Source organism: Thermobia domestica, chromosome 18 (assembly GCF_964235325.1).
Source record: "Thermobia domestica chromosome 18, izTheDome1.hap1.1, whole genome shotgun sequence".
NCBI lineage: Eukaryota > Metazoa > Arthropoda > Insecta > Zygentoma > Lepismatidae > Thermobia > Thermobia domestica.
The window spans coordinates 125,025,952-125,040,050 of record NC_137471.1 but is presented as its reverse complement, the minus strand read 5'-3'; the positions used below and the strand labels follow the sequence as shown (position 1 = coordinate 125,040,050).

The window sequence follows — 14,099 nt, the reverse complement described above, 5'->3', positions numbered from 1 at the left end:
AACTGAGCAGTGTCATTTTTGGATTACATACTAGTTGAGGCCCGTTTCTACGTTGTTGTTGCTGATAACCGATAAGCAATTTGTTTTAGGCCTTCATCTATGATTCCAGTAGTAAGACAGTAGAATATACACATACGTCTTTAAGTTTAACAAAATATCAAACTACCTTACCTAAAACTAAAAAGACTTTTCCGACCAGCTCCAAAATGTTCACCGAAAATTCCTCTACCTCCATATCCTCATTACGAGAAAGATCCTACACCTGCACGGATTAAACACCAGAAATTCACATCCTATGAAACCCAGCCTTTATTCCCTTTCCACCAACGTATCAGAAAGGTAACACACATTTTTTGACATTCCGTAACTGACGATTCTTCCGACTTAATGTACATCTCTAAATGCTCCCTTAATCCAGCCTTCTGTATTGGCGATACTGAGTCACCTTTTGATTCCCGCCAACCATCATTGATACTCTCGCAGGTCTCCAATTCCCAGTCTACCTTTCTCAGAACATGAAACATAATATAGCAATATCTTTGAGAACACATTTCGCGGAAGGATTTTCAGAATCCCTCTCCAAACTTGTCCATGTGCCTGAGAAATATGTGACAAGACTGGTATTTCCGTCCTATCCGTGAACTACCCTTCCCTCTTAATATCCTACCTCACCACACTCACAATGTTTTTCATACTTTGTTTTTTAATTATTTAACTTTCTCATTTTATTATTATTTCTGCCGCACAGTTTTCATTCTGTCGTACGTTATCTCCCAGTTTTAATTTACGAGGGTATTTTTTTTCAGTCTCCGTTGAGGCACCAGAGAACCAAGTGCGATGACGAAATGGGTGTACGTGATCTGTCCAATAAATATGCGAACTGATGTCATAAACACTGTATTTTACAAAATTAGAGACATCAGTCTTATTCCCTTCAAAATACTTCCCGTTTGTAGCAATACACCTGTCCATGTGTATTGTTGAAAACATCCCTGGAAGTCTTAGGAAGTCAAGCTCTTCAGGTGCCTTGTCGTTTCACGTCTCCACTTCGTCCCGGTGCCGCCCCAGCATGTGACCATTTTACGATTCGGAAATAGAAAGAAATCGCAGGGGGCTAAGTGTGATGAGTAGGGAAGATGATCTGGCATTGTGATCGAATTACGGGTCAAAAAATCGCGGGCAGTCACTGATGAACGTGTAGGCGCTTTGTCATGATGAAACAGCCATCCATCACCATAACACAAGTTCGATCGTACTCGACGCACACGATCACTCAAGCGCTTGAGAACTTCCATATAGAAGATACTATTCATTTTTTTTTCTTGGAGGAAGTATAAATGGTGGACAACACCATAAAGGTCAAAAAACAGGAGCAGCGTGACCTTAATTTTTGATTTGCTTTTCCGACATTTTTTCGTTCGTGATTCTTCTTTTGCTTTTGCTTTCCGTTCCTTCACCCGTTGAAGGCTCTGTGATTTCAGCTCGATGCCGTACACGTACACCCATGATTCATCACCAGTGATGACCCTTTCATGGAAACCGGAGGTTTGAACAGAGTTTTTCCAGTTGGTGCAACATTCGGTCCGTCGTAGCTTTTGATCAGGCGTTAGCAACTCTGGGACATTTTTTGCACACAGTTGTCTCAACTCCAAATGTTCTCTTAAAATCTTGTGCACAGATGATTTTCCTAAATTCGATTGATCGGCAATCACGCAGACAGTTAATCGACGATCGGAAAGCACAAGAGACCGCATACGTTTAGTGTTATCTTAAATACAGGAGGTCGACGGTTGTCGTGGCCTTGCCTCATCCTTGCAGTCTTCACGGCCGTCACTGAAACGCTTGATCCACTTGAAAAGAGCTGTTTTCTTCAGTGCGTTATTTCCATAAACAGTCCTGTACATTCCATGAATTTCGTGAGAGATTTCTCCAAGTTTCACCAAAAATTTTTTGTTGATTGGTTGTTCCATGTGTTCATTAATATCCATCATCGATATGAACAAAAACAGGACACCATAAAACCAATACCACCTCTAGCTATGCGCTCGCCTCGACGATCTGGCGGTTACTTCCGCTCTAGTGGGTACTCTGCCAACAGAGCAGCAACTGTGCATGGCCTAGCTTAACTCAAGGCTTCCCTACCCAAGCTCAGTTCGCGTATTTATTGGACAGATCACGTAAGACAAAGCACCTCAGCAATAGACACACTAGCATTTAATCATTGTGGAATAGCCATCACGAAAATATTAGTCTTTCCACGTTCTCGAAAGTTTGCACTGTTCTTGGAGCTTCATGTTTCACATACAACACATTACCAGTCTCTTCAAACTTCTTTACCCAAGCCAATATGGTACAAGACTGAACCTTATCCTGTCGACCAGCTTTAAAGTTTTTAAGTTGCACTTCTGGCACAGACTTAGTTTCGTAATAACTACGAACTGAGGTAACACGATGTTATATGCTCCAATACTCCATTGTGACTGGCCTATAACGTGACGTTCTTCCCTCTTTCCCCAAAACGCCTGCGCAATATTCAAGTTTGAAATGTGTTAGTTGGCTCGGCTCCACCCTGTGTAAGTACGTATAATAATAAAACAAAATATTTACTACGTACCAATGTTACTTGTAAAAATTACGTAAAGATCTGCCTAGGAAAATAATGTAAACCTTCTGGCCTAGCAAGAATTGACCGCTAGAGCAATTGAAATGTTGCTAAAACACGCATTGAAGAAATATTACCTGTGAATTTATTATTATTATTATTATTATTATTATTATTATTATTTTGAATGAAGTTACCGGTAAACTAAGGATTCACGTTGCACTCAAATTTAATTCGACGTATAACTTTAGATAGTACATCTGGACTAAGAGATACATATCAAATTCGGGTAAATCGTAATTTTTGATTAATCCTTTCTTTCTTTAGTGATATAATAGTAATGAGAAAGTAAACATGAAACTGATCTGCGTATGTAATTTATAATGTACTTTTTTCCCTTGCAGCTTGCAGTGACATCGAAAGCCTCAGCAAAGAAGGCGCCATCAAGACGTGAAGAACTCCTGAAGCAGTTGAAAGCTGTAGAAGACGCAATAGCTCGGAAAAGATCAAAGATCACGGGATAATATTAGGTTGTGAGAATGAACAGATCAGATAATTGAAGACTCAGCTACAATGCGCGATATGAACTTCTCGCACGGTCTGTTTCCAATGACTAACTGATCAATGTTTCCAATCGTGAATTCTATGTCCTTGATTTATGAAATCGTGGAACAGCGTGCATGTGTGACATAATGACTTTGACAAATGATCTACTCTTGAGTTAATATATATATTATATATTATATTTGTTTCTTTTTTTTAATTGGAAAATTTAGAATGTAATTGTCGTGGATTAAAACAAATATTGTGAAAGATAGAGATATTTGCGTATTTTTTCAGTAAATTAAGCGTGGAAGGAATTACTGGTTTGTATGTGTGTGTAAAGCAGAGTAGACTAATTGAACTGACGTATATTTAATGGTGGACACATTGACGTTCACTACGTGGTAAGAATGGTGACTTCACAGTGTTAACTGTGCTACCTAAGCATTTGGTTTTCAACGTTAAAATACTGTTTCTGACTTTCTGATGTACTTCATTGTATATCTTCAGCATTAAGAATGTTTTCTATGTCAAAAAGTAGCACATACTTTCTTGCTTGATTGGTTCTTCATGTGTATGGTCATGCATAGTTCCATCTTCCGTTGTGTATTCAAGTTCTGTAAATATTTTATGAAGTACATAGAGAGCGAATTTAGAATGATTCATTTTATTACTGTTGTCCTAACACAATTAGGTTATACAAATTGTAAGATATATATTTCGATAGAATGCTATATTGATTTTGGGCTCTCCCATTCAGAGCACCAAACATCTCAAAACACTGTTTCCAAAATTAGCAATTACGACAATTTTAATTCAAACTCTATAATTAATGGAAAGAAAACTTTTCACGTTCAGTCTCTTAATTTGTGTTGAATGACTTGCTTGTTTATAAACTACAGTCATACAAAATGCAGAACTTTCTTAATTTTACGCCCAAAAGTCACGAAAATATCAATTACATGTCAAAATATAGCGTGTAATCAAGGGTCAGAAATATAATGTTGAATTTAGGGAAGTATTTATAGCAGACAAATGTGTTAGTCGTAAGTTCGAAGTAACGCAGTATCTCATGTTTGTTTCCAGCCTTGATATTTGAGGTAATTTCTTGTTGAGTTCTTCGGCGATACCAAGCTATATGTGGCATGGATCTACAGGTTTACAGAGGATGAAAATCATACAATTCCCAGCAGCAATTGAACGTGACATTTGAGTTTGTTGGCAGATGCGATACCTGTCCTGATTTTACTTGGAGTATTCAAGTTTGCTCCTGAAATATTTTTAGACGTCGAATTCTAAAACTTAGAATGATTGTTTCATAACTCAAACTCCATCTCTCATTTTCCCGATGAAAATATATACATAAATAATAATACTAATAGACAGCAATAGAATATGGGCGCTCATGTACGGAGTGGAGTTTAAATCCTTCTATTTCTGACCATTCCAGTCTGGATTGAGAATGGCCTTCAGTTTGTTCATTATGGGTTGTGAAACTAGTCTTACACATTCTTATGTTACTAGCTGAACCTGCGCTCTGTATATAGTGTGTTCTTTCTTCTTGCAAGCAAATACATTACATACACAATTAACTATAATGTCAGTGATATATGGTGTTCATGGGGCGAAACACTGCAAACAATAGATTCATCTTAGACTGGAGAAATTGTTATCCTTCGTTTTTCATCATTTGGCAATGAAACAAATGCCTGAGAGATATACAACCCCTTTATAGAACCACGTTGTATTGGAATGTATAACTCGTAGGATATGATTTTTTTTTTTTTTTTTAATTTTAACATTTTCTGTGTATCCCTAAAAATGTAATAAAGAAATAACGGCCATGTTTTTTAAATATTCAATTAGAACTGGACAATCTACACAAAATTTGGAATCGACCAGCGAAAACGGCACGTTTCTAGTACTTGTGGTTTTCAAGATCTCATTGTCGAAAAGATTGGAGACAAAACATAAACCTAACATTTTAATATATAGACTAGCTGAACCTGCGCTCTTCACAGCGCCCCATTCATATATGAGCATGAATCTCCTTGTTATTCCTCACTTCTGTTCATGTCTCTTTACAGACACAAGTGAAGGACATCTTGATAAAAATCGGCAAGAGATATTGTAAAAGGGAGATTTTTTTCGATTACTTTTTCAATATCTCGCACCGTTTGCAAGATTTGAGCCTACTTCCGATTGGAGTTTTTAATTCATGTATGATCAGTGTTTTCTTTCTTCTTGCATGAAATGTGTAATAAGCAAATACATTACACACACAATTAATTATAATGTCAGTTATATATGGTGTTCATTGGGCAGAACACTCCAAACAATAAAGATTCCTCTTATAATGGAGAAATGGCTATCCTTCGTTTTTCATTATTATTTGCCCATGAAACAAACGCCTGAGGGGATACACAACCCCTGTATACAACTATGAGGTGTTAGAATGTGTAACTCGTAGGATGTGATGCTTTACTTTTTTAAAATTTCAACACTTCCAGTGTATCCCTAAACAAAATTTGTAATCGACCAGCGAACACCACGTTTCTAGCACTTGTTGTTTTCGAGATATTGTCGAAAGGGTTGGAGACAAACATATAAACCTAACTTTTTAATATATAGATGTATAACGAACGACAACGAAATTTGTCAGTCGTTGAGTGTAATATTTCGTTAGTCATTCATAAAGTAAGATTACACGTGGAAATTCTTGACATTACAAAATAATGGATAGAGACTTACCTTAATGTTTCGCTTATACGATGATTTCAGAAATAACAATCTGTATTTCTAAGTAATAGTAAATCGGGGCTTTTCATTTATTTTGCTTTCAGTGCAAAATGTAATTACGTGTTGTTGCGGGGTAAAAGAATTCGACTTCTGTACAAATTTGGACATCTGCGAATAGTTCTGGAATATCCGTTCATTTAGGTATAAAAATTACAGTGAGATTTCGGCTTAGAAATATTTTATGTGCATGCAATGAAATATGATGTGTCTGCGTGTATTATTATATTATTTTTATACTATGATGATTGAATTGACAGCTGTCTGAACGGAATTGAACCAAACTTTTGCGTTGTAATGCTCTTGAGAGCAATAGGAACATGATAGCAGAGGCAGGGAAAGCCACCAAAAGTGAAAATCTTGTTAACATATATGCGATTGATTCAGTAGCGTGTAATAAAGCAACACAGTTGTCTAGGTCGTGTGACAGACTCCCATATGTCGCCAAGATGAATTATGCTGAAGTCGAGTATGCGTCAATAATTTGACACATTCGTGGAAACGGAAGTTAAAAAGCTCTGATCACTGTTGTTTCATCTGCACAGGAAATACGCGAATGCATTGAATTCCAATCAAATAGATTAGTCGAATGCTTATAATATGAAATTGATCAATTCCAGGGCTCATAGCGAGTCACTTTTTTAACTAAAAAGTTGATTTTTGGGGAGGTAAAGTGACTTTTTCGTGTGATTTATGTTTTGCATTGGCAGTTTTCTAAGAAAAATATAAAAATAAATGGAAAAAGGCAGAAACTTGTTACTCATTACTCTTCTGAAAGCTTCAGTACTTGCTGCCACATGTGAAACAGTCAGCTTTATTCTCACTTCAGCTTTTATTCTTTCTAAAGCACAGTGGATGGTTGGTGGATGCTTAAGCTCTCAAGGTGGGGTTGAGAACCCTTCTGTGTCTATTCTTTCTTCTATCTTTTAGTTCTCTCTCGTAATAGTTAACGCTCTGCTCAACGTTGTGTGTGTGTACTTTGTGTGGTTCATGTTCGTCTTGTGTTATGCTTCTTATATGTTCTTCTTAAGAGTAGGTGATGAATTTGAATATTTCATGGCTTTGAGAATTCCTAATGCTAAGTTAAATGTCTGGGATGAAGAAATTCGGAAATAGGCCAGAACTGGTTCCACTTACGCAGAAGCTATATATGATATAAGCATCTGTTTATTGGCATGTTAACAAATATCTATGACTGTGTATCGAAAGTACAGTGGGATCTACCATTGGAATAATAAACCATTAGATTTTATTAGGATTTTGATCAATAAGCACAATATTTCTAAAAATGAATCAACGGTAAAAACGTGATTCACTATCGCTTATTGAATTTTCAATGGAAGTGCAACACGTGGAGCGTTACGGAAACAAAATTTTATGCCAGTTGTATAACAGAATCGTATAAGTAATTAAATTTACGAAGTAAAGAAATAGGTTATAGATGTTTCGTTTAGTACTGCGAGATCTTGTTTGTACAATCCGCGGCAAAAAACCTGCAACATGAGCATATAAGTTTGTTGTGAAATGACGAAGTCTTTTGCTCCAAAATAAGTGTGCACGGGAGGAGGCCGAGGTTTACCCTGGCGTGATTCGTTCCACTTAGACGTTATGTTCATTCCCTGTGCTGTTAGGCGTAGTTTCACAATAAACTTACATCCTCATGTTGCAGGTTTTCTGCCGCGGATTGTACATTATATGGTGTAGCTATCAAAACCACACAGGTTGAGTTTTTAAGGGCGCCGAAAAAAAAATATCAAAATATTACTGTATAACCAGTCGAGAATGCTCCAATAGCATTGCCCGAACGAACTTAAAAAGAATAGAGAGATGGAGCGGGAAGGATAATTGTCATTGTTCCCAGATGTAAAAGTAAATATTTTTCACTTCACAAAATATCATCTCTCTAAGACAGCGTTCCCCAACCTTTTTCAACTTGCGGCACACTACGGGTGTTACCTGGATTCTCGCGGCACACTTATAGATATTATTATTTGTAAATATAAAACATAGTGGTATTTTTTCTGTGATTATTGATCTCCTCCCAGAGAAGAAAGCTCTTTCACTGTTTTCCCCCTTGGTAAATCATTATGCTTATTTTTCATTCTAATTTAAAAATAGAAAACAATTGCAATGAAATATTGGACTCAGGTTTCAAAAAATACGCTTTCTGTTTAAAAACTGTATCTAACCTTTCACTAAGAAGGAAGATCACTAAATAACGAACAAACAAATCTCTTTTACTTTTAAAACACAAATGTAGGTAATTTGTCGAAGGATTGAATGATATTTTAAATTTTCAAGTTACGAAATAGTCTGCAACAATGAAGAAGCAATAATGGTCATAACAATGATAAATATTTTTTCAACATTAGAAATGTACAGAACAGTAACCCGGTATGAAACTTAAAATTGTAGATTTATAGTAGAAATTCATAGTAGTGTGAAATACAAATATACATTTTTCCCTACGTTTTGCAATTTGATTGCTATAAAATTAATAATTTTGTTTCGATTCCTTGCGGCACACCAGCGGTCCATTCACGGCACACCGGTTGGGAAACGCTGCTCTAAGACATACAGTTCCCGAGATATGGCTCGTTAAGTATCCCGAAATTCGAACTTTTTTTGGTCAATATCTGGGGAACGGTGGTCAGTCGGTCAGTAATCACCAGTTATTATTTGGTACCAAAATATTTACCATCCTCTTAAGTATTGATCAACACCAATATGATCTCTTCATAACTTATGGTTCCCGAGATATGGCTCCTTAAATCTCCAGAAATCGACCAATTTTTAGCCAATCTCTGGAACTGTAAGTGTGACGCGAAAAATTCCATTACTTTCTCAGATAGCTTTTGATGCTCTATCTAATGGAGGACTCAAAATTGAAGAAATCGCAAACGATGGACAAACATACATAGAGAATTCAGTATCAAACTTTTTTTAAGTTCGTTGAAAATTAATAAATTACCACAAGATAGTGAAAATAATCACAAACATTAAAAGTTTTTTTGGGGGAGGGGAGAGCGAAGACAAAATTCAATTCTTCGTAAAAAGAGTACATTATAAGTGCTTGTAAAACACTTCAAACATCTAAACAAACAATTTTAGGACTACTACAAAGACCTACCGATGAACGGATATTAGAGAAAATCGGACATGACGGCATGGACATTTTTTGAAATTTTGAATGAAATAATTCATTCAGAACCAGACCTTTAACCTGGTACTGCATCTTCTTCCATATGTAGGATATGCTGGTGTTTTTTTTTTTTTGTAATTCTATCTAGGGAAGCAAGCACTTTTTTCCCTGATTGCATACAGTGACATACATGGGTCATTCCTACTGGGCTGTGGCATGTGCTGTTAAGTAGTGGTCAATCGTGGAGTTTTCTGCGCACAAAAGTTTCATTGTTCCTCTGCGAGCGCTGTGTCCATTTGTGTACATGTTTAGCATTGTTTAATTTTGTCAACTGTCGACTGGTACTAAAAGTAAAATTGTTAGCTTGAATAGTGATCGCTGTTGAATTAGTTCCGAGTCATTGTGTAAGTAATATTCATCACATAAACTGCTCATGTGACTTAATTGGTTTGTCCCATTTTTGTCACACTATGCAGTTAGCATTTATTTGAAAAACAAACGAAGAATATGGACCTACATACATTTTATGGACGTAAAAGTAATTTCCTGAGAATGATGGAAACGATATTTCTACAAACGATGATTTCCTGAGCAATGATCAAATGGAATGATACGCAGCCAGTGAGGAATCTGTTGCAGAACGTTGTGATATGGGTGATTCAGAACATTCCCGGTCTGAAGAAAGCAGACGCATTTTGTGGAAACACGAAAATCTTCAGAAACAACCCAATAAAACAGATTTTTCCGGCGCTACACAATTGTCTGAATCTATTAGTGAACCTAGAAGTTCTTTTGATTTTTTTCTATTTTACACCTGAATCTCAGGATTGAGAAGGATCTCAAGAAGAAAGGAGTTCGTATGAAGCCAGCGCAGTGATAAATGGAAAAGAAATTCTGTGTACGTTGGAACGACAAGCCAGTAAATTTGATGTCTATATTTGTTGGGAGTCAACCCGTAGGAGTGTGTAGATGGCTTCTTCAGAGAAGACGTTCAGAGAGATTGATTGTCCCGCATAGTTCTGGTTTACAACAAGCATATGGGAATGGGTTGATTTACTGGATCCAGTGTTATTGTTGTACAAAAGAATTCGTTCAAGGAAATGATATTTTCGATTTTTCACACATGCTAGATTTCACCTTAGTTTCCGGGTGTTTTTGGTATCGCCGGGTTATGATTCAGCAAGGCAAACCCTTAAGTGAAATGCTGAACATACTTCAGTTCAGAACAGAAATTGCCGTGTCTTGTACATTGTAGGAAACAAACGGAAAGAAAGGTTCTTATATTTCACTATGTAGCATTTACGGTGTGTAAACACAATTGACATATGGCTAAAATTTTCACACTATGTATCGTTTATGGAATGTACAAGTTTCTGTTCAATACACAGTAGTTTTAAGGTACTTATTGCACATATATGGCACATACTGGTAACTTGAATTCAAAAATACACAAATTAGTTTCAGTATATTGTGTGTTTCAGATGTAAAGCATCACGGGCAGTAGCCAATGCTGCGCGATATTTCGCGCGGTGTTGCCGGATTGCGGACTCCCCTTTCCCTTCTCGCTCTTCCTCCAGCTGAGATTATGACACATAAATGTGCAACATTATTCACAATGTAACAATATTATTCCAGCAAAATCTGGAATTTTGACTGTGCATCCTAAAAGTATATATAGCAACTAAATGACTTACCTGTTATCTACTCCAGTGGAACTGCTAAAGGCTCGTCTTCCCCACTACTTTCACTATCGTCTATGTCAGTTAATATTTCGTCATTGTCTGAATCTGAGTCTTGTAAATTTACTATTATGGGTTCCAAAATTTCGTCACGTCCTATTTCTTTCATGAAGTCATTTTCTTCTAATTTGTCCGTGTGTTGTACACAAGATTGCCAGTCGTTTTGCGTTATGCTATCAATTTCTTCGTTTATCAGTCTTTCAACGTCTGTCAACTAAATGTCTTGTTTCTTGTTGCAACTCTCTCTTTACTTGAGCCCATATAAGCTCGATTGGGTTGTATTGACAATGATACGGTGGTAACCTTACTATCTCGTGTCCGTTTACGTTTGCCGGTTGGTCTAGTTCGTACATTTTAGATTGGTTTTTGAACGGCATTACGCGCTGCAATAGCTCAACCTTAGTTTCTGTTGCCGAAAATTCAACACCTTTTTGGTGCAACCATTCAACAATGGCATCTTTTCTAGTTGATGAATTTGGAATTTTATTTGTGACGACTGAATGATATGGGGCATTATCCATTATTATAATGCTACCCTCCTCTAAATAATTTAGAAATCGGTTCAAAAACCAATCCTTAAATGTAGCCCTTGTCATTTCTTCGTGATAGTCGGAAGTTGATTTAGACCGAAATATCCACTTACTTTCAGGTATAAATCAAGTTTTTGCAGATCCCACATGACAGACAATAAGTCTGCTTCCTTTTCCCGGAGGCACCTTTAATCCGCCGTTTTTTGTGGAATCTTGCCAAACTGACTTCTGTGAATGATTTTGATTTACCCAAGTCTCGTCCAAGTAAAATATTGGTCTTGTGTTGCCAGAAGTCCGAATTTCATGCATCTTCCGAAGAAATTTTAGTCTTGCCGCCACAATATCACTCCTCTCCATTAAAAACTTACGTCCATCGGTTGTTTTCTTATACCTGAAACATAAAGCCCGGAGTATTCTGTAAGTCAGGGTGTCTAGCAGTCGGGAAAGTCGGGAATTTGTCTTAAATTTAAAAAAATGGTCGGGAATTTGCGAAAAAAGTCGGGGAAAATGGAATTAAATTCCACATGTTGGAAATGATGCTGACGTTTGTCGGAGCGACTCCGATAAACCTCGCGTTCCTAAATGCATCGCGATGTAGTACGTTTACATCGTATTTTTTTTTTAAGTGTTCCTAAATACATCGCGATCCATTTCAACCGTTTTTCTATTTTATACGTAGAAGCGGTTTAGAATGAGTCGGGAAAATTTTGGAAATGGTCGGGAAAAGTCTGGAAAAAGTCGGGAAATTGCTGAGAGAAATTTGCTAGACACCATGGTAAGTGGATGACTTGGAACCTGTAAAGGAAATCTTACCTTTCAAAGCATTTGTGATTTTTTGCAAAGTCGGAAATTCGCCTTGGTCATAAAAGTCAAAAACAGTCCTGCGTACTGCGTCCTTGTCAAAGTCATTAAGGTTTGTGAGCCTTTTGGGAGGTCCTTTGTGTTTTCTAGGAGATAGAAAAACTGGAATATTACTGGGAGGCAGCTTTCTTGCCTCCACGCAGCTTCGTGACACTGTGGCTCGATTTATCCCGCAAGCTTGTGCTGTTAGGCTTTGACACTTTTTAAAGTTAAGTTTCTTTCTTTCTTCTTGTGATGAGTATTTCTTAAAAAAAATTGTAAATACAAAAAATAATTCTCCGAGCTTGACTTCGAAGCACTTCTTTTTTACAAAACCTCGCACTTGCACTCGGTTTGCTTAAAGACATTGTCAATTTTAGTTTTCGGAGATCAAACGAACTACCACGAAAGAAAACAACCCAGATACTGATGAATTCTGTTTATGCTAGAAGAGAAGTTGCGTTCTTACACGAATAGCCCCTTTGTTCCTTATCAGTTTTCATAACAAATAACTCTCTTGGGCTTGGTCTAGGTCTCACGGAAACAATCCGTCTGATTCTCTTAAGCAAGTCCATATGATCGAGTTTGTTTTGGATTACGATAATTTACGACACCATTCAGACGCCTGGTGCTTTTGAATCCCTGCTTGAGGGGAAAAGAGGGAATAAGTGGTCGCATATATGTAACGTAGTGAAACGTGAAAGAAAAAAATAAACAAAACATACTGCTTTTCTTTCTGTCGAATAAGGAAGAATCTATCCGGAAGTGAACTTCAAACCAATACTACGAATTTCCCATACTTTGTTCTTACGATGCTAGGCATATATATATATATATATATATATATATATATATATATATATATATATATATATATATATGTCAGAGGCTTGATATTATTTAATTCGCTCGCTTACTATTTTCAAGGGTGTAGCCACGGGGGAAAAAGGGGGCCCTGTCTTTCCAAATTATTTCCAACCCCGAAATGAGGTTCGTTTGGTATATGTTTAATAAACTTATTTAATAGTTAATGTAAATGAGGGACGTTTATGATAAAACATGAAAATTAAAAAAAGAAAACATCATCAGTACGGTTTTTGTACCTAATTAAAACAGCTAAAATTAATTATATGCTTTACATTCTGATTTCCCTTTCTGTGTGAAGTCTCTATATTATTGCATAATAATAGGGCCTATCTGAGTTGATATTTTTTTTCCAAGTTTTTTTTTTCCTTTACTATTTTAACCCACATAAACACAAAGTCAGTTAAACAGATTACCAAAAACAGCATTTGTTTTCTTATGAATAGCTTATTGATTCATCTTTTACAATCTGGTTTTTAACTTCACTACTGTCAAGATCCGTCTTTTGATAAGGTAGCATTGTGAAAATATAATATGTGTATAGTATGTATGTATGTATGTATGGTGAATTAAAATGCTTTCATGTTGTGAAAGAGGTAATTTGTTCTGCTTTTAATATGTGAAAAGCTTGCCTCCCCCTGAAAGTAATGAACCCCTAGAACAACCTGCTGGCTACACCCCTGATTATCCTGTAATAAAAGTTGTGAGTTCTATTTGCAATTCGAAACAAAATCCACTGGAAATTAGACGCGGGACTCAATGCTCGCTTTACTAATTGTTTTATATGGAAACCTTTCAAAGTGTGTATCACGACAACCAGTTGAAATAGAAAGATGTAGTTTTCACGTGTGTGTTCGTAATTCTTTTCTCTACTTCCTAAAGTGAGCAGTTAATGTGCTAATGCAATATTTCTAAGTAGCGCCTCTGATATTGTCAAGATTCACAGTAGCGCGAGAAGTCAGTGTGCAGAACTGCTTGTCGCGAACTGTCAACACCGCTCAATGTCAATTGGACGCCGTGTGAAGCCAACTCAAGGCCATATC

General features: G+C 36.7%; 1 protein-coding gene across 6 annotated transcripts in view; it reads left to right on the top strand.

The window, feature by feature from the left end:
* The window catches only part of LOC145675829 (uncharacterized), a 93,134-nt gene extending 89,711 nt beyond the window's left edge, over window positions 1-3,423 (top strand). For all 6 annotated transcript variants that reach the window (XM_081746571.1, XM_081746570.1, XM_081746568.1 and 3 more), the window contains exon 14: window positions 3,007-3,423. In XM_081746571.1, the coding sequence (XP_081602697.1) occupies window positions 3,007-3,126 (120 nt within the window). In that variant the 3' untranslated portion in view covers window positions 3,127-3,423. The remainder of the gene's footprint in view (window positions 1-3,006) is intronic.
* Window positions 3,424-14,099: the final 10,676 nt, after the last annotated feature.